Genomic DNA, 20,132 nt, shown 5'->3' on the forward strand with positions numbered 1-20,132 from the left:
TCTATCAAGAATCTGGTGTTTGGCTTATACTACCCAGACACATCTGTGCTGCCAATAGTGACATACTTTGGTCCCAAAAATGTTGAGCTGTGAGCACAACTGAATTGCTTGAAAAAAGTGAGCTATCTTGAGTGTGCAGCTGACTTGAGCTGTGTCAATGTTATTTACTGCAGTCATCGATATAGTGGCTGCTCAATGCTCAACTCTCTAAAGAAATATCTTAGGGTTATAGGATTATAATGTTTAATTGTGAGACAATGCAACAGTTTAGTGTTCAACAATGCCTGCCATGACCTCAGTGCCCTTATCTGATCCAGTCATGGTGTCCAACCCTCCTATTAGTGAAAAGCCCCACCACAGCTGTTCAAAGCCTCTCCTTCCCACAAACTAGACAAGGGCATCAATTCATTACCGTGGTAATCTAGCGGGCTGAGATGCGGCGTTGCACACGTCCTAACTACACTCTTCGAGAAAAAAAAACACTATCTAGGAGAACCCTTTAAATAACTATTTTTGGCTCCAAGTAAGACCCTTTTGGGTTCCATGTAGAAGCCTTTCCACAGAGGGTCTACATGGAACCCAAAATAGGTCTATCTGTAACTAAAAAGGGTTCTCCTATGGGGACTGCCGAAGAACCCTTTTGGAACCCTTTTTCTAAGAGTGTACAGGACCAGTGAAGTCTGAGGCATTCTCACATATTTACAACTACCCATAACACCCCCCCCCCCCTAGCCCCCTCTCGAGGATAGGTGCCAGGTTTGAACTTCTAACCGTGTCCCCTGCTTCTAAGATAGTGTGTCACATAAACTGTTCAGAGCCACAGCACCCCTGGGTCAATTACAATGGGTGGCTGGGGGCGGTGGGTGTTAGTCCTCTATATGGCTGGCATGCCTAGGGTAATGTCCCCTCATTGTCTAAACATAGTGCAGGTGGGCAGGGGAGCCAAGTGTTTTGCTATATAAGTAACCAGGGTCACTTTTTAGTGTTCTCTCAAGAGTAAGTGAACAACTGAGAAACTCCTAACACAATGGTAAGAATGACACCTCCTTCACTCTCTCCTCTCAACTTGTCTCCATCTTCACCTTGAGGTTAACTAGGTGTCTCACTTCTATGGTGTCTAGGATGCTGAGAGTTCTTGGAGTAGCTAAACTTACTTCAGAAGTAGACCGCTGTTAATGTTTTTAAATGCATTTATTCAAACTCTATTAATAGCCATGCAGTTTTGTGACTGGATGCTGTGTTCTGTAGCTCAATGTAAGATGTTCATAGTTTTGGTTGTGCATTTGAAATACTATCAAGTAAATGATGACCTATTATTATTATTATTATTTTATGAAATATACCAGTAATTATATTAGTACTGTTATATTACTGTTATATTACATGATACTGTCAAAACTTCATAATGTCACTGTATGCAATCTGTATCAAAATGTATGCAATCTGTATCAAAATGTATGCAATCTGTATCAAAATGTATGCAATCTGTATCAAAATGTATGCAATCTGTATCAAAATGTATGCAAGCTGTTGCTATTCATCATAACATCAAAGAACTTGTCATTTCCTGTGTACCGATGTAGGATCTTATTTTGATCAAACTGTTGCAGGAGAACTTTACATTGAAGGACATGTAAAAATGTGTAGTGTATTTTAGGTTTAAAAAGGCTTCTGATGTTCAGAAATGTCTAATTTCAACTTTTAGACTTGATTTTCCCTTACGAACAAATGTACGAACCCCAACAATAATGTCCATTAATTATAATCCACATACTGTAATAATTCACATTTCCTGTTGCTGTAGGATTATTTTCCTGCTGTAGCAAACTGGCTTAAATTAAGATCCTACCTCTGTATCTCAGGCACCCAAGAAGGCAAAGAAGAAGGCAGCAGAGGCCAGCTCCAATGTGTTCTCCATGTTTGAGCAAGCCCAGATCCAGGAGTTCAAGGAGGCTTTCACCATCATGGACCAGAACAGAGACGGTTTCATTGACAAGAGTGACCTGAGGGACACCTTCTGTGCTCTGGGTGAGCTAAGGCTAATGTTAGTAACTCCTCTGGAGATTTCCCTTTGCATTATACAAGGGGTGGGTGAGGTTATCATCCTTGGAGAAGTAGTTGCGCAAGGGATAATCAACAAGGGCTATGCGTTCTATGGAGAATAATGAACGACACGCACGTGAGTGGAACTAACCTTCCACGTAGATGCATTTTTTTCAAGAGAACGCATAGAGCCCCGGGTTTACTATCCCTTGCGTAACTACTTCTCCAAGGATGTGGCTACAATTTAACACATTTGGCGCTATAAATGCGTTAATTTGCTGGATGAAATGTGTTCGACATCCACTGAAGTAGCTAGCAAGCCAATCAGACAGCTACAGTAGTTACCTTAGTAACCAAACAGACTTGCTAGTTTAGCTAACCAAACCATCAGCCCTAACTGCATAGGTGTGCTAATGAGTATGCACGACGCAACGTGCAGTGCCTGGATACAGAAGTAGCTAGCCAGTTAGCTTGGGTGCTTGACTGCCCTTGTGAGGTCAGAACGTTCGGGTCAACCCTACACATCGGCCATGCGCTCTGAACGAGCGACACGTTTTGATTTTAGGAACAGACAATCTGACAGCACAGTTGCAGTCACCAACGCTCTGGATAACATAACAGCCTAACCAGCTCTGCTAGGGCGAGTAATGTTCAGTGAGCTGTTTATCAACTTTCAAAGCAAAATTACTTCCCCATTGTTCCTCAACTGTAGTGTATTATATACCATTTTGTTGCTCTGAGTCTCTACTTTTATCCAATGTAAAAAACACAATTTCAAATGTTGCTACATAAGACCGATTTGAGCCTGTCGGTCACATATTGGCCATATACAGAGTACCACAAACCCTCGCGTTGGGTCATGCGTAAGAACAGCCCTTAGCCATGGTATTTTGGCCATAAACCACACCTCCTCGGGCCTTATTGCCTAATCTTGAATGCTGATTGGTTAAAACCGTATTCCAGCTGGTGTCAATTCCACAAGTTACCACTGGCTAAATCTGTGACATTAAAATGCCTGTTTACTCTGTTCAATTTGACTGCACAATCCACTGCCTCATCAGCCCAGCCAAGCAATTTATAAACTTGATCTCCATTATAAAAATCATCTAGACATTATCTCACATTTCTTTTAGACTAACATCTAGTTTTCAACAGCAGAGATCTGTATAAAACTTGCTGTCTATCTCTCCAACATTTGCAACATTGTTTCAATATTCAAATTCGATTTCCAACTGTCCCATAGTAATGACGGTGTCGGGAGTCGGGATGACACAGACAGGCAGGCAGCGTTTCTCAGCCAGTTGAAATCATGAATCTGCTGCATCCTTTTTATGGATATATACAAATAAATAAAACAAAACGAAGTGCAGCTAGTTTGCAGTCTTTCCAGCTTCAGTTTGAAGTAATCGTGTTAGCTGTGTTGTTGGCTAGGTCTTCTGAACAACAGTGTCCTGACGAGTGAGAAAATGTTCACACCTCATTAGCTCATTGTTATGGATGTTTATCTTGTGGAAGGATGAAATAGTCTGAATAAATTCATAAAAATAACATTTTTAATCAATAATGTCAATCATTATTTGAATATGTTGGTAACCCGTTGTATAACAGTGATAACAACACCCGTGCCAGTAGGTCCTCCAAACACCGGCTTATCGGGCAGTATCACTTAATTATAAACGGGTTATCAGCGTAATTATACCAGTAAATACATGGTATATGGTCTGATATACTATGGCTTTCAGCCAATCAGCATTCAGGGCTCAAACCACCCAGTTGTATAAAGGGAAATAATGCACACTATAATGCCCTTTAAGCCAATCAGAAAAAAGTATTCAACAATGCCATGGTTTAGAGTAGTTTAACACACCCTCTCTCCTCCAGCTATCTCCAATGAGACTGTTCTAAAATGTATTTAGAGAATGACTGATCCAAGCAACCATCTCTGACCATAAGACCTGTGCTGCTGTACTTTCCCACTTTCCCCACCTGTCACGCCCTGACTTGAGAGAGCCTTTTTATGTCTCTATTTTGGTTTGGTCAGGGTGTGATTTGGGTGGGCATTCTATGTTTTGTTTTCTAGGTTTTTGTGCTTCTATGTTTTGGCCGGGTATGGTTCTCAATCAGGGACAGCTGTCTATCGTTGTCTCTGACTGGGAATCATACTTAGGCAGCTTTCTTTCCCTGTTGTATTTTGTGGGTAATTATCTTTGTTAGTGGCACTATAGCCCTGTTAAGCTTCACGGTTGTTTTGTTATTTCTTGTTTTGTTGGCAACATTTTATATAAATAAAATAAAATGTATGTACACCACGCTGCACCTTGGTCTCCTTCCAACGACGGCCGTGACACTACCTGGTCATGTGAGTGATCCCAATGAACTCTGACCTGTATCTCTTCCTGTCCTGTGTGTCTCTGCAGGCCGTCTCAATGTGGGTAATGATGAGCTGGACGAGATGCTGAAGATGGCCCCTGGACCAATCAACTTCACCATATTCCTCTCTATGTTTGGCGAGAAGTTGAAAGGTCAGGCAACACCCCTGTATGGCCGACTAGGGCTTGCACATGTCATAGTGCATCACATGTAAACAGAAGCATTGTGGCTAGTTAATGCTTTACAACAATCATATATATTCAGACAGAAATTAAGAACTAGAATTATAATGAGGCAAATTACTACGGTATTTTCCTTAGTGACCTTTTCCCACGGTGCACTGTTTAGACAGACCAGCTGTATGTCTGAAACATGTGTCTTCTCTCAGGTACTGATCCTGAAGAGACCATTATTAACGCCTTCAAGATCTTCGACCCCGAGGGACAGGGAGTCCTCAAGGGAGAAGAGTAAGGATTTTATGAACTCTAATAACATCAAACATTGAAACAGTACCTGTAGCTCTTTTCTCATAAAGTTTTCATTCAATAGGGTTTTCTGTACATTTGTTAAGCCATCCCTTTAAATACGGTGTACCTTTTTAATTAAGTTTGTCGACAGACTCAAAAGAATACATTGATAGAACTGGGTCATAATATAGGGATCAATAAAATAAAGCCATCTATGCATATTCGTTTCCGCACCAACTGGTAGATAGTCTGATCATCTAGATTATTTAGCCACATTTTTGGTTTCGGAAAGTATGTTTTTTTAATTTATTTTTAACTGTTTGGAGGGCCTTTATGCTTTAAATATATTGATAAATACAGTGGTTTGATTTATACTGACATTTTCATATTCAAGTTCAATCCATAAAATATTGGAAGGTGGAGAAAAGTTTACAATAGGGGTTGAACAATAATCGTATGCATCTACCCTAATTCTCACTAATCATGGAACTGTATTACAATTGTCCTGTTGTCATGAACAGTGGCCAGGTTCCAGGTTTAACCTCCTACGTGTGGTCTGAGATCCATAATGATTCAATTAGGCTACATGTCCCAAATTATTATCCACTAATGCTAGCGACCCAAGAAGAACATGACAGAGGAAAGAACTATAAAAGGAATTGAATGTGGTGAAAATAAATGTATGTGGGTTTTACTGACAGTGGCCACTGATAGTGCCTAATATTTAACATGATGCAAATTGTGCAAATAAAACAAAAGCCTGGGCATATAATTAAAACATTCAAAAGCGCATACATCAATTTGGCAAGTTCAGCCCTACAGAAGCCTATAGCTTGGGTCTCCAAATTTCGTCCAGGCAAATTATGAGGGCATACAATAAAAATTCTGAATAACGGCACAGCTATTTATATTCTATTTCACTGTGGAAAAGGGGCCGCAATAGCCTACATGTCATGTTGATATGATTTTCAGTTTGCTTCCATATGGCTGGTTTCACAATCTCATCTCCAGAGATCATAAGGAAAAATAATCTAAACAATTGCTATGTGTATTTACAATCCCATGTTCCAAACGGATTACACATTTACCTAGCTCTTATCAAGTTGTAAATTACAGTGCATGGAGAATGGTCTTATTTATGTCTGAAAAAAATTAAGTAGACACTTTTTCCACTTAGAACCGGTAGGTTCGCTAGATGTTATTCATGGTTTCCTCTTGTGTAAAGTTGGTGGAATTAAGTCAAGGTCAGAATACAGTTTATCTGTAGACACACCTCTGCCACACCTTAATTTATTCGAGCTCCACCTCAAACAAGTAGTGTGTGAATAGCATGCTATTGTCATGCTTAAATTCAAGGTCAGATTACACATAGAGAGAAGTGCATAGAGAGGTATTTATGTGCCATTCACACGCTCAACTCAGGTCTGAATCAGGGTCTACAGATGTAGGATCTTAATTTGATCACTCTTTTGTTGCCTAACATTTTCCTGCACAGCAGGAATTTCACACTTTGTAGTGTACTTTAGGTTTTAAAAAGTACAAGTTATTAATTTCCACTTTAAAATGTCAGACTTGATTTGCCCTAATGAAAAATATATCAACCCCTACAAACAAAATGTCCATTCATTATAATCCATATAATAATTCCTATTTCTGTTGCTGCAGTAAGTCATTAGCTACACTCTTAGAAAAAAGGGTAATTTGGCTGTCCCCATAGGAGAACCCTTTTTGGTATCAGGTATCTGTGGAAAGGGTTCTACATGGAACCCAAAAGGGTTCTTCAAAGGCTTCTCCTATAGGGACAGCCAAAGCACCTTTTTTTCTAAGAGTGTAAGGCATTAGATTAATTTTTAAAAATGACTAGATTCTAATCTATTGAATCTCTCTTTTGTGATTGCTGATAATTATCCATCAGTGATAGCGTCGCTAGTTTTATAGTCATGGATTCTTGTAGAGCAGAGACCTTTTCTTGTAGAATGTTGCAAGTGTTTTTGGAAATAATTAAGGAAGAAAGTGTAACTCCTTGGGGTCAACTCTGTTAAAATAACTCCCTGTCACGTTTGATGTGCTGTACCTAACGAATCATCATTTTCCCTTCCAGTATCAAATATTACATAATGTCTCAGGCGGACAAGTTCACCGAAGCTGAGGTAATGTCCTTCTCTCAGGTTTCTGATTTGGGTTTGGAATCAGTTTTCAGCTGTGCTAACATAATTGCAAAAGGGTTTTCTAATGATCAATTAGCCTTTTTAAAATGATAAACTCTGATTAGCTAACACAACGTGCCATTGGAACACAAGAGGGATGGTTGCTGATAATGGGCCTCTGTACGCTTATGTAGATATTCCATATTGTAGCTGTTTCCAGCTACAATAGTCATTTACAACATTAACAATGTGTACACTGTATTTCTGATCAATTTGATGTTATTTTAATGGACAAGAAATGTGCTTTTCTTTAAAAAACAAGGACATTTCTACAGTCAGTGACTCCAAACTTTTGAATGGTAGTGTACATGTAGGTGGAGTTATTAAAGTGACTATGCATAGATAACAACAGAGTAGCAGCGGTGTAAAAGGAGGGGGGCAATGCAAATAGTCTGGGTAGCCATTTGATTAGATGTTAAGGAGTTATATGGCTTGGGGGTAGAAGCTGTTTAGAAGCCTCTTGGACCTAGACTTGGCGCTCCGTTACCGCTTGCCATGTGGTAGCAGAGACAACAGTCTATGACTAGGCTGGCTGGAGTCATTGACAGTTTTTAGGGCCTTCTGACACCGCCTGGTATAAAGGTCCTGGATGGTAGGAAGCTTTGCTCCAGTGATGTACTGGGCCGTACGCACTACCCTCTGTAGTGCCTTGTGGTCAGAGGTCGAGCAGTTGCCATACCAAGCAGTGATGCAACCAGTTAGGATGCTCTCGATGGTGTAGCTGTAGAACCTTTTGAGGATCTGAGGACCCATGCCAAATCTTTTCAGTCTCCTGAGGGGGAATAGGTTTTGTCGTGCCCTCTTCACGACTGTCTTGGTGTGCTTGGACCATGTTAGTTTGTTGGTGATGTGGACACCAAGGAACTTGAAGCTCTCAACCTGCTCCACTACACCCCCGTCAATGAGAATGGGGGCATGCTCGGCCCACTTTTTCCTGTAGTCCACAATCATCTCCTTTGTCTTGATCACATTTAGGGAGAGGTTGTTGTCCTGACACTACACGGCCAGGTCTCAGACCTCCTCCCTATAGGCTGTCTCGTCGTTGTCGGTGATCAGGCCTACCACTGTGTCATCGGCAAACTTAATGATGGTGTTGGAGTTGTGCCTGGCCGTGTCATGAGCCATGAGTCATGAGTGAACAGGGAGTACAGGAGGGGACTGAGCACGCACCCCTGAGGGGCCCTTGTTGAGGATCAGCGTGGCAGATGTGTTGTTACCTACCCTTACCACCTGGGGCGGCCCGTCAGGAAGTTTAGGATCCAGTTGCAGAGGGAGGTTTAGTTCCAGGGTCCTTAGCTTATTGATGAGCTTTGAGGGCACTGATGTTAAACACTGAGCTGTAGTCAATTAATAGCTTTCTCACATAGGTGTTCCTTTTGTCCAGGTGGGAAAGGGCAGTGTGGAGTGCAATAGAGACACCACGTCCTGATAATCCGTCTGGCCCTGTGGCCTTGGGAATGTTGACCTGTTTCAAGGTCTTACTCACATCGGCTGCGGAGAGCGTGATCACACAGTCTTACGGTACAGCTGGTGCTGTCATGTATGTTTCAGTGTTATTTGCATCGACGCGAGCATAGAAGTAGTTTAGCTCGTCTGGTATGCTCATGTCACTGGGAAGCTCTCGGTTGTGCTTCCCTTTGTAGTCTGTAATGGTTTGCAAGCCCTGCAAAATTCGACAAGCGTCAGAGCCAGTGTAGTACGATTCGATCTAGAGCACTGACCCATTCTAACTATATATGTACAGGAACCCTATGTACTTAGTGACCTAATACAGTACTACTGAGTCCCTTGGAGACCATGGCATTTCTTTCTTAAAAGCACATGGATGTGTTCACAGATATAACTCACATGAATATTGCATGTGTGTTTACCATGGCTTGTTTTCATAGCATAAAGCAAAACCATGAGTGGAGATTCCTGTCTCATCCAGGTTTACTCAAAGAAGGCCTTATCCTGACTTGACATGCATGTGTGTTCACTTTTATTTCAACTAAATATACACACCAAATTCAGCTCAAAGTGCAAAAGGGCTAAGTTAATGTATTGTTTCAACCCACGACCTAGCGTGACCGTTGTGTGCTTTACTCGTCTAGGTTGAAGACATGTTCACAAACTTCCCCCTGGATGTCGCCGGCAATCTGGACTACAAGAACCTGTGCTACGTTATCACCCACGGAGAGGACAAGGAGGCGGAGTAAAGGAACCAATCACAACCTTCAAATCACCAGACCAATCACCTCTGACAGCCAACAACACATCATCACCCTTTCGACATCTCACCATTCTGACAATAAAAACATAGTAAAAAGGATTATGGTGTTAACAAGGCATTGTCATTTGAACTCCAAGATTAAGGTGTTGAAAGTGAAGAGTTGATTGGGGTCAGAGGTAATGCTTAACAATGTATTCTATATAAGGTGGGAATAGCCTTTTGCATATTTCAGACACCTTCAAGTCGCAGGGGTTCACAGAGGTTAAGGGAAGAAGAGTGCCATAGGGATACACATAAAACACCATGCTTCAGATTGCCCTTACATAATAGGAGTTTGGTGACTGATTCAGATTCATCCTCTGTCCCATTTGTCCATTGTGTTACAGTACATCACTGTTCAGTATTTATGGAAATTCATAGGAATTCGAGACTCCGATAAGACGAGCAGCAAGCCAAGGTACATTACATTGTGCATGTAAAATACCACAAGTTATACTGAAGATCAACATAAGACAGGTTCTTACATAATTTATATCTACTCAAATGAGGTACAATTTTAAATAAAAAATGTTAAGGCAAATCGTCTCATTTGTGTCTTAAAATAGGCTACATTTACAATTCCATATGTTCACTAGAGCCATATCAATGGTGCAGAAAAAAATGAAGACAAATCCCAATCAGTCAAAATTATAGTGAATTTTATGAAAAGAACGTTCTTCAAAATACTGGGCCAAGTCAAACGAAAACAAACACCTTTAAAAAAAGGGAACGTACTGTAAAACTGAACCGTTCTTAAAGATTAAGAAAAACAAACACACAAATATGAAGTAATGAGTCATGAAATTGTCAGAGACATGCTGTAGGGAAAGACAAAACAGTTGAGCTGCAATAATAAACTGGTTACACACTCTGCAAATGAGTTGGCCAGGACTCCACACCCAATATAAAAATGGTCATATGAGAGCATCCAACACACAACCACATTCCATCTCCAATCCACCAGACGTTTATTCTATTCAACCTATTTATAAATGTGGTTTTCAACAGGTGCATAAACATGTCATGTAAAAAATTGGAGTTAATAACTACCGACTGAAAGAAAAGGTGAAGCTAAAAGTAAGATCAACGGGTCAAACTTTATTTTACAGTTGGCTATTCAACAGTTTCACCTGCTTCACCAGCCTACTTGTTGAAACAGGACTGAAAAGCAAAAGGGCTACCTAGTGCTACAGCAATTAATGTTACCTCAAACCATGTGAGGCGATGTAATCTGATATCAACATGCATGTCCATCTGCTCCAATGATATGCAACAGTGGCAGATACAGTACAATATCCCCTACTGCATCGGATACAAAATCATTACTATAAATATAAAACCGAAACAAAACCAATTTATTTCCCTGTTGTGTTCAAATCAAATTCAAACCATTCAAAAACAGAAAACAAATCTTCTCAAGTCTTGTAAAAAACAAACAGTACAGATATTATCTAAAATCAGTCATGATATTCTTACTGAATACAGATAAAACTGTAATATATGTATCCTACTGGCTATAGTATCTCCTTTTACCCTTGGTAATCCTACAGTTCCCAACAGGAGTATGTCATTGAGAATATGCACATGTTGAGACCAGTACCAGCACCAAAGTTACACAATTACATTTAAATAACATGACTACGATAATGACACAGGCCAAATTCAAGGATCTGAGTAAGAATTCTGTGATTCCATGAGTATTGACTGGTCATCCACTCTGACCTAGAGAACACATGGTACGTCTATCTCAATCTCTTACCCAATCACTGTTCGTATACAAACCATGCTCTACTACACCCCTTGGCAGGACCATCTAATTGCCCCTCCTCCTCACTCTTTCCTCTCCAATCAGCTTTCTGTCTCCTGTGGTGAGAGAGTGGAGCAGGGTTTTTGGTCCTGCCCTTTTGTTTTTAAACATGGGCACCAAGTCTGACAGGATGTCCAGGCCAGAACCAGATTCTAGTGGGTTTTGTGAGAAATGACCAAAGAGAGAGAGAGGGAGGAAAGGATTGGGGATGGAGACAGAGGGAGATCAATTTAATCTCACAACCAGGACTCTCCAATACAACATAACTTGTCACTGACAGACACAGTGATTGCTTGGAATTGGACGCTGTTGTTTTCTGAGTAAGGGTGTGTGTCTCTCACCATGAATGCCGATCATGTGCTCCAGAATTAGAACCCTCTCAGCCAGGATCTTCAGAGCCTCTCTCAGCTGCTGCAGCCCCTCCCCCTGGACAGAAACACATCACTACATCAAGTTCAGCTATCAAGTTCAAATTCAGCTTCCATCAGGAACTATATGTTAAGGTCTAATTCATTTATTACAGTACAATTACGGTATACTGTATAACTACTACTGTGCTACTATTATGACTGCTTTTTCACAAGACTGAGGTATTGCAAATGTGTCTCTGTGGACTATTAAATCATATAGAGGGAATGTGTAGGGTCACCTCAGCCTGGGTATCTTCTGGCTCACCCTTTGGCCCTGGTACACCCTAAAAACAGAAACACAAATGGAAAAAACACAGGTGGTTGGCAAAGATAACAATTTGTATATATGTTTAAAAGCAGTCAACTTTTGTATCCTCACTGTGTACTCACTGGCTGGCCATGTTCTCCCCTGAGTCCTGGGGGTCCCTGTGAGGAGACAGACGCTGTATGAGCGATGTCATGTAAAAACTGTACATAGTGTGGAATTCCCATCAATTAGAGTCATCTTTATTCAAGATGGTCACTTTAAAGGCAGCCAAACCTCACCCTTTCACCGGAGTCTCCTTTAAGCCCACGATCCCCAGGCTTGCCTGAGGGACCAACACCAGCCTGGAACACAGAGATAGAATTTCTTGCACTATTCTCCCATTGACATCAATGTATGATTTACAAAAATAACAAACACATACAGTGGGTTCCGGAATTATTGGATCCGTTTTGGATCCTTTGTTAAACATGAGATACTAATAAAATTGCTCAGAGAAAGAGATTGTGTTTAACAAGTAAGAAGAACATCTCAAAAAGATTGTGGTCTAAATGATTAGATCCTCTGTTTTCAATACTACAGCCACTGGCGTACCAGACATCCCTGCAGCTCTGGGAGCCCATGCACCTGTCATCAATGTCAATTTTTATTTATTTAATAAATAATTTTGACAGTAACCCTCCAAAAAGTAATTCATAAACCTTTCTCATTTCCATATGTACTAGGAAGCTAAGAGTTTGTTTCTTGGGCTTTAGGAATGTGACTGAAAAAGTGATTCAGGCCTTAAAAAATGTACTGATTTAAAGTAAGGGGATGTTGGTGAACAAATGCCATGGTCAAGAATACAACGGTGCCCGTGTAATTAGTGGAGCTTATTCAGGTGTTCAAAACCGAGAGACTCATTTTTCATAGGTAGTTATTTAGTTGTTTTAGGTGCAATATTGAGTTGAAAAAATATTTAAGTGTCTTTGAACTGGGTATGATAGTAGGTGCCAGGCGCACTGATTTAAGGGTGTAAAGAACTGCAACGCTGCTGGGTTTTTCACACTCAACAGTTTCCCATGTGTATAAAGAATGGTCTACCACCCAAATTACATCAATTTGACACAACCAGCATCCCTGTGGAATGCTTTCGACACCTTGTAGAGTCCATGCCCTGACGAATTGAGGCTGTTCTGAGGGCAAAGGGGTTGCAATTCAATATTAGGAAGGTGTTCCTAATGTTTTTTACACTCAGTGTATAATGCACAATGTCTCAGGAAAGTCTGGGTTGACTAGCCGTAACATAAATGTAAATCCGAGACCCTGAAATGAGTATGATATGTTATGTTTGGTTTTATAAGATACTAGGTCACTTAAGGCAAAAACGAAAGGAGGGTGCGCACATCTAGCAACCCAAAGGTTCTCATTACAGACAACTTTAGCATTTTAGCAACTACTCGCTACTTTGCAATAACTTAGCATGTTATCTAACCCTAACCATTTTAGCTAACCCTTCCCCAAACCCTAATCATAACACTTTAACCTAACTCCTTACCTGAACCCTAACCCCAAACCTAGCTAATGTTAGCCAACTAGCTAACGTTAGCGTTAGCAACCTATCCACCTAAAACGTTAGCCATAACAAATTAGAACTCGTAACATGTCATACGTTTTGCAAATTCCGTAACATATTGTACGAATTGAAATTCGTAACATAATGTACAAATTGTAATTCATAACATATATGAATTGTAATTTGTAACATATTAAATTCATTGTAATTCGGATGTTAGCTATCAACAACAAGGCAACTCCTATGACTAATTGGGAATGGGACGGAAGCGTAGAATTGATCACCCTGTCGCTGGCCGCCTTTGGGGAGGGTGTATAGTGTGAAAGGCCGAAACACCCTAGGAACCAAAGGTACACTACTGACGATGCGCTCCCCAAATTTCACTAGGTTCACTGTTCATGAACTCTTGGAAGTGCTTGACAGATAGTAACATCTCATCCTGTGTTCTTGGAATCGTAATATATCTTATGTAATGGATGATGGACATCCACAAATTAATGCATACCATAAGAAACGTAACATATAATACTAAATGGAGTGTCGTGGCTTTACCTACAGAATAATATGAAATGCTTTGACCACGTTGGAGTTGGCAATACTTAGTAGAGAAAAAAAGACACAGACAGAGAAAGAAGCAGCAAGGAGGACTTCAGGAGACCAGGGGAGTCCCTCAAATTGGATTTAATTTACCTTGAATATTGCAGCCCATTTGTGTAGGCTATTAGCCAGAAAAAAAAAGTTCAAATTCTGCTTACTTTTCCCCCTCATTATTAGGCTATTTGATGTGTAGTTTTTACTACAAAGTTGATAAATAGCAGCTAAATACGGAAGGCTATACAATATATTCAGAAAGTATTCAGTCCCCTTGACTATTTTCCAAATCCTTATTCTAAAATGGATTAATTTTAAAACAATTTTCATCAATCTACACACAATAGCCCATATTGACAAAGCAAAAACATGTTTTTAGATTTTTTTTGCAAATGTATTGAAAAAAAAATATATATATATATATCACATTTATATAAGTATTCAGGCCCTTTACTCAATACTTAGTTGAAGCACCTTTGGCAGGGATTACAGCCTCGAGTCTTCTTGTGTATGACGCTACAAGTTTGGCACACATGTATTTGGGAAGTTTCTCCCAATCTTCTCTGCAGATCCTCTCAGGCTCTGTCAGGTTGGATGGGGAGCGTCACTGCACAGCTATTTTCAGGTCTCTCCAGAGATGTTTGATCGGGTTTAAGCTCTGCCTGGGCCACTCAAGCACATTCAGAGACTTGTCCCGAAGCCACTCCTGCATTGTCTTTGCTGTGTGTTTAGGGTTGTTGTCCTGTTGGAAGGTGAACCTTCGCTCCAGTCTGAGATCCTGAGCGCTCTGGAGCAGGTTTTCATCAAGGATCTCTGTACTTTTCTCTGTTCATCTTTCCCTCGATCCTGACTAGTCTCACAGTCCCTGCCGCTGAAAAACATCCCCACAGCATGATGCTGCCACCAATATGCTTCACCGTAGGGATGGTGCCAGGTTTCCTCCAGACGTGACACTTGGCATTCAGGCCAAGGCCAATGGTTTCATCAGACCAGAGAATCTTGTTTCTCAGTCCTTTAGGTGTCTTTTGTCAAACTCCAATCGGGCTGTAATGTTCCTTTTACTGAGGAGTGGCTTCCGTCTGGCCACTCTACCATAAAGGCCTGATTGGTGGTCTGCTGCAGAGATGGTTGTCCTTCTGGAAGGTTCTCCCATCTCCACAGAGGAACTCTGGAGCTCTGTCAGAGTGACCATCGGGTCCTTGGTCACCTCCCTGACCAAGGCCCTTCTCTCCCGATTGCTCAGTTTGCCCGGGCGGCCAGCTCTAGGAAGAGTCTTGGTGGTTCCAAACTTCTTCCATTTCAGAATGATGGAGGGAGCTGTGTTCTTGGGGACCTTCAATGCTGCATAATTGTTTTGGTACCCTACCCCAGATCTGTGCCTCGACACAATCCTGTCTCCGAGCTCTACAGACAATTCCTTCAACCTCATGGCTTGGTTTTTGCTCTTGAAATATTAAAGAAGAGCTGCACACTCTAGGAGCTCAGATGCAATAATTTAATAACCTAATATCCAACATTTCGACAGACAAGCTGTCTTCATCAGGGTATAATGACAAACAATGCGGGATGACTAGTTTATATAGTGTCAAAGGACAAACACAGGTGTCTGTAATCATGGCTGGGTGTGGCCTGATATCATTGGTTAATTCTCATATATTAAAATAGCATTCAAAAAACATAAATGATTGCATACGATCATAGATACAATTTGGCTACATAAGCCTACAAATATTTACAATAGCAAAATCACAAGAATGGCTTCAGATCAAAGTCTAACATGCACTGTCAACTGTGGGACCTTATATAGACATTTACCGCAGGTGGACTCCAATCAAGTTGTAGAAACATTTCAGGAATGATCAATAGAAACAGGATGCACCTGAGCTCAATTTCGAATCTCATAGCAAAGTGTCTGAATACTTATGTAAATAATCTGTTTTTTAGTTTTAATTCATTTGCAAACATTTACAAAAACCTGTTTCCGCTTTGTATTATGGGGTATTGTGTGTAGATTGATGAGGATTTTTTTTATTTAATCACTTATAGAATAAAGCTGTAATGTGGCATAATTTGGAAAAAGTCAAGGGGTCTGAATACTTTCCAAATGCATTGTATAGTTAGAGATAGTAGACTACACTGCATATTGAAACAATCCCCAGTAAGCTATTGTTTTGAGGATGGACTGATTGTATTATTTGGCATTAATAGATAGAAAGTTATTGTGCGTAATACCTATCTAGGGTGGGAGAGAGCGCGAGGACAGCTCATGTCCTGCAGGGGAGGGTGCTGGAGTATTGAAAACAGGGGATCCAATACAAATGTTGTATTACTTGTTAAACAAAATCTCTTTCTCTGAGCAATTGTACTAATATAAAATAATATAATTGTTTTAAAAAATTGTATACAATATAGCTCAGTATTTTCTATTTTGTACAGTCTTTTTTGCTAATCTTTATCAGGGGATCTTATAATTTAGGACACCACAGTCTCAAATTAGGATTCTGCTGCAGGATGCACATGAAAGTCCAATGTTATACATACGTTTCTCCCTGGGGTACCTGGGTTTCCAGCAGGCCCTGTGGGTCCCGGACGGCCTCAGGAGATGGAAAATGGAGATTATAGTTTTCCAAAATATTCGGACAATATCCACTTAAAGGTCCCACTTGGTGATTAGCTGATATGGGGAAGTAGTATTCTATTTTCCCCTAACTAACATTATGACACTATTATCATTATGACTTCATGGTCATGCCAGCGGGGGTGTCAGTGTTTATACCTGGGGGACCAGGGGATCCGGTGGGGCCTGGGGGACCGGTCACAGCTCTTTGGTTGTTCTGTGAATGGAGTGCAGCTTCTTCATCTGTAACCAAAACAAAAACAGCCATGGGTTAGGTGCAACAGGTGCTCACTGTGCTCTAATGACATACTACATGTATGTACTGCATGTATGATCTTCAAGTTTGAGTTAAGAGTACTTCCAATATTTACATACTGTAGCTCTGTTGGTATTTTGGGTTTTGAATTATTGTCAAACATTGGAGATGATAGGTTGTCTTGGTTGGTTGTCACTGTGGGTGTGTTGTGAGATAGTGCCACACCCATCATTGTCATTGGTTGAGGTAGGGATCAGAAACTCTGGTTAGTTCAGTATCCCACTGCAGAGAGGGATCAACAGGATATTCTTGGGAGCAATGCCACTGGAACTCATTTCTGGTGCACTATAAACTTGTCTAAAATAGACTAAATTAGACTAATTCCTGTAGTGACCCCCCCCCCCCCACACACTCACACACACACCTCAACTAAAACAGGCCTCTCTCTCTCTACTTCTCCTCCTAACCTCAAAATACCTGCAACATTGAGGTTTGACTTGACAACCTCGCCTTGCCGTTTATTGAGCAGTTTCTGGCTCCGAGGCGGCCCAGTGTTTCCAGACTCAGGCTGCTGTGCTGACAGGTTACAAATTGGGTCTGATTTACAGCAGGCAGACTGCAGCCAGAGCCCAGGTTTAAACAAAGCCAGCCCACCACAATAATAATATACAGCTTTCCATGACATCCGAGTGGGAGCATTTTGCCCTCTGCTGGTCAAAACTGGGAAATGCCTCAGATGGAGGTCAATGGAACATGTCTATAGACTTCTACAACTTACAATTTTACAGTCCATAGATTTTAGCCAAAGTCCTCTATTAAATGTTACAGCATGAATTAATAAGGCCTACATATTCTATATGTTTCGTTTCATATGAGGTCATTGTCTCTCTAACACTCATACATTACCACCACTGACTGCCCTCCTCCCCTAGTGTGCATATTTATTTCCAGATGGAACCATTATTCACTATTAGACTTCACATGTCTCACAGATAATAGTACTACAGGAACAAGGTGATAAGGCCACTCCAGCATTACAGGAACATTCTAGTCATCCATACAGCAGTCAACTGAAATCTGTCTGAACGATCATTATCAACTTTATGGTTTATGGGGACTCACTATTGACTGATAAGATATGTATTTTTGCAATGGAGACATTATCGGGTATTTGGATCCAATAAAACCTACATGATAAAACCTAGATTACTTTTTCCATGGTCTTGTGAGGGCTCAGCATATATTATAGCTATTGGGAGACCGGTTGCCTGTTGTCCATTGAGGGTTCTTCGTGTAGGAATAGAGCATTTTAACAGGCAGAGAGAGGGCTGTTCCACTGATGGACTTCCCAGATATGGGACACCTGGTGAGACTACACTTTGCATGTCAATTGGCTTTAACGGTGTCATGACATATTTTTCTTTCTTCCATAAAATGTTCCCCAGATGTAAGAGGCTTGTGGAAATAGGTGGGAGAGTAATGTCTCCCAATATTATCAATTGATCGTTATCAGTAATTTACTATTGAAACAAGGTCTCCAGATATACAATATGTGTGGCAGATGGCCCTGATGTTACGTGGGGTGGACTCAGATGAGGAGACAGGGATAAGGTAACTAAGGTATTTATTGAAAAGTGGGGGGGATGCGGTGCAGGCCAGGGGGAGCTCGGGCGGGTAGCAGGAACTGAGGCTGCGGCAAGGGGATTAGGGGCAGGGTAAGCAGGTCCGGAGCGGAATCCAAGGAAGCAGTAGAGTGAGGGTCCAGGGCAGGGAAGCAGGACAGACGAGATAAAGGACTGGCGACAGGGACCAGAATCAGAGCGGACGGAACTGTAGCAGAGAGAAAAGCAGCGTCAGGCTAGGGAAAAAAGGAACAAACAGCTTGAAATGTAGACTGACTGAGCAGAGGCTACAATCTGGCAGCGTGGAAGTGGCAAGGCTGAGTATTTGTCGAGGTCTTGATTATGGAACAGGTTGCAGCTGGTGGGGATCTGCTCTGACTCCAGCATACCTGTCTCCACTCACGCAGTCAGATACACCCACACAGAGAGAGGGAGGGAGAGAGCACTGGGGGAGTGGCGGCAGGTTAGGGAGACATAGGATGAGGTGTAGAGGGCGTGGCAGATGTAACAGCACCCCCCCTACGCCCGACCAGGCTTATCTGGGTGTAAGTTATGGAAATCCCGTAAGAGTGAATGGTCTAGAATGTGACGGCGGGGCACCCAGCAGCGCTCCTCAGGCCCGTATCCCTCACAGTCCACCAGGTACTGCCAGCCGCAACCCCGACGGCGCACGTACAGAAGCTGCCGGACGGTATAGGCAGGATGGACATTGATGAGCCAAGGGGGTGGAGGAGCTGCTGCAGGAGGAGACAGGACTGAAGCAGACAGGTTTAAATCAGGGAAACATGGAAGGTAGGATGGATCCTGAGAGTTTCAGGCGCACCGCAGAGGGGTTAATGACACGGTTAATCTCAAAGGGACCAATGAATCGGGGCAAAAGTTTATTCGATGCCACTTTCAATGGCAGGTCCCAAGAAGAGAACCATACCTTTTGGCCTGGAGTGTAGATTGGAGCTGAGGCACTGCGACGGTTGGCTTGGGACTAGGTCCTGGCAGAGGCACAGAGAAGAGCAGCCCAGGCCTTCCTCCAGGTATGATGACAACGGCACTTCTGGTCATGGACAGAGGGAACCGCAACCTCTTGGTCGGGGAACAAGGGAGGTTGGTAACCCAGAGCACACTCGAAAGGTGACATACCTGATGAGGCGTTGGTGAGGGTGTTGTGGGCATTTTCAACCCAGGGTAGCTGGGCACTCCAGGAGGAAGGGTTAGCAGAAGTCACGCAGCATAGGGCAGTCTCCATCTCCTGGTTGGCCCATCCGGTCTGGCTATTGGTCTGGCCATTGGTCTGGGGGTGATATCCAGAAGACTGACATTGATACCAAGAGCTGAACAGAATGATCTCCATACCTGAGATGTAAACTGGGGTCCCCTGTCAGAAATGATGTCAGTGGGAATGCCATGCAGACGAAACACATGGGATACCAGCAGGTCCACAGTTTCCCTGGAGGACAGGAGCTCGGAAAGGGGAATGAAGTGAGCCGCTTTGGAAAATCTGTCAATAATGGTGAGGATGAGTGAGTTACCGTTTAATGGGGGAAGGCCAGTGACAAAATCCAGAGCTATGTGTGACCAGGGGAGACTGGGTATGGGAAGGGGGTGAAGCACACCGGAAGTGGGTCTAGTGGAGGTTTTGTTCCGGGCATAGACCCAGCAGGCTGAGACAAACTC

The 20,132-nt window shown here is 42.0% G+C and overlaps 2 protein-coding genes across 2 annotated transcripts in view; one reads left to right on the top strand and one right to left on the bottom strand.

Moving 5' to 3' along the window:
- The first annotated feature begins 923 nt into the window (after positions 1 to 923).
- LOC139418208 (myosin regulatory light chain 2, ventricular/cardiac muscle isoform-like) lies at positions 924 to 9,398 on the top strand. Its single transcript, XM_071167483.1, has 6 exons — positions 924 to 1,030; positions 1,863 to 2,028; positions 4,461 to 4,565; positions 4,802 to 4,880; positions 6,982 to 7,030; positions 9,181 to 9,398. The coding sequence occupies exons 1-6, from the start codon at positions 1,028 to 1,030 to the stop codon at positions 9,283 to 9,285; spliced, it is 507 nt and encodes a 168-aa protein (XP_071023584.1). The 5' UTR covers positions 924 to 1,027; the 3' UTR covers positions 9,286 to 9,398.
- Positions 9,399 to 9,982: 584 nt separating this feature from the next.
- Positions 9,983 to 20,132, bottom strand: part of LOC139419493 (collagen alpha-1(XXVI) chain-like) — a 71,704-nt gene continuing 61,554 nt past the window's right edge. Inside the window, exons 8-14 of the mRNA XM_071169448.1 lie at positions 16,743 to 16,826; positions 16,508 to 16,560; positions 12,102 to 12,164; positions 11,946 to 11,981; positions 11,795 to 11,839; positions 11,487 to 11,571; positions 9,983 to 11,297 (exon numbers count right to left, since the gene is read on the bottom strand). Coding sequence (XP_071025549.1) covers positions 11,152 to 11,297; positions 11,487 to 11,571; positions 11,795 to 11,839; positions 11,946 to 11,981; positions 12,102 to 12,164; positions 16,508 to 16,560; positions 16,743 to 16,826 — 512 coding nt within the window. The 3' untranslated portion in view covers positions 9,983 to 11,151. The remainder of the gene's footprint in view (positions 11,298 to 11,486; positions 11,572 to 11,794; positions 11,840 to 11,945; positions 11,982 to 12,101; positions 12,165 to 16,507; positions 16,561 to 16,742; positions 16,827 to 20,132) is intronic.

Source organism: Oncorhynchus clarkii, chromosome 10 (genome assembly GCF_045791955.1).
Source record: "Oncorhynchus clarkii lewisi isolate Uvic-CL-2024 chromosome 10, UVic_Ocla_1.0, whole genome shotgun sequence".
Taxonomy (NCBI): domain Eukaryota; kingdom Metazoa; phylum Chordata; class Actinopteri; order Salmoniformes; family Salmonidae; genus Oncorhynchus; species Oncorhynchus clarkii.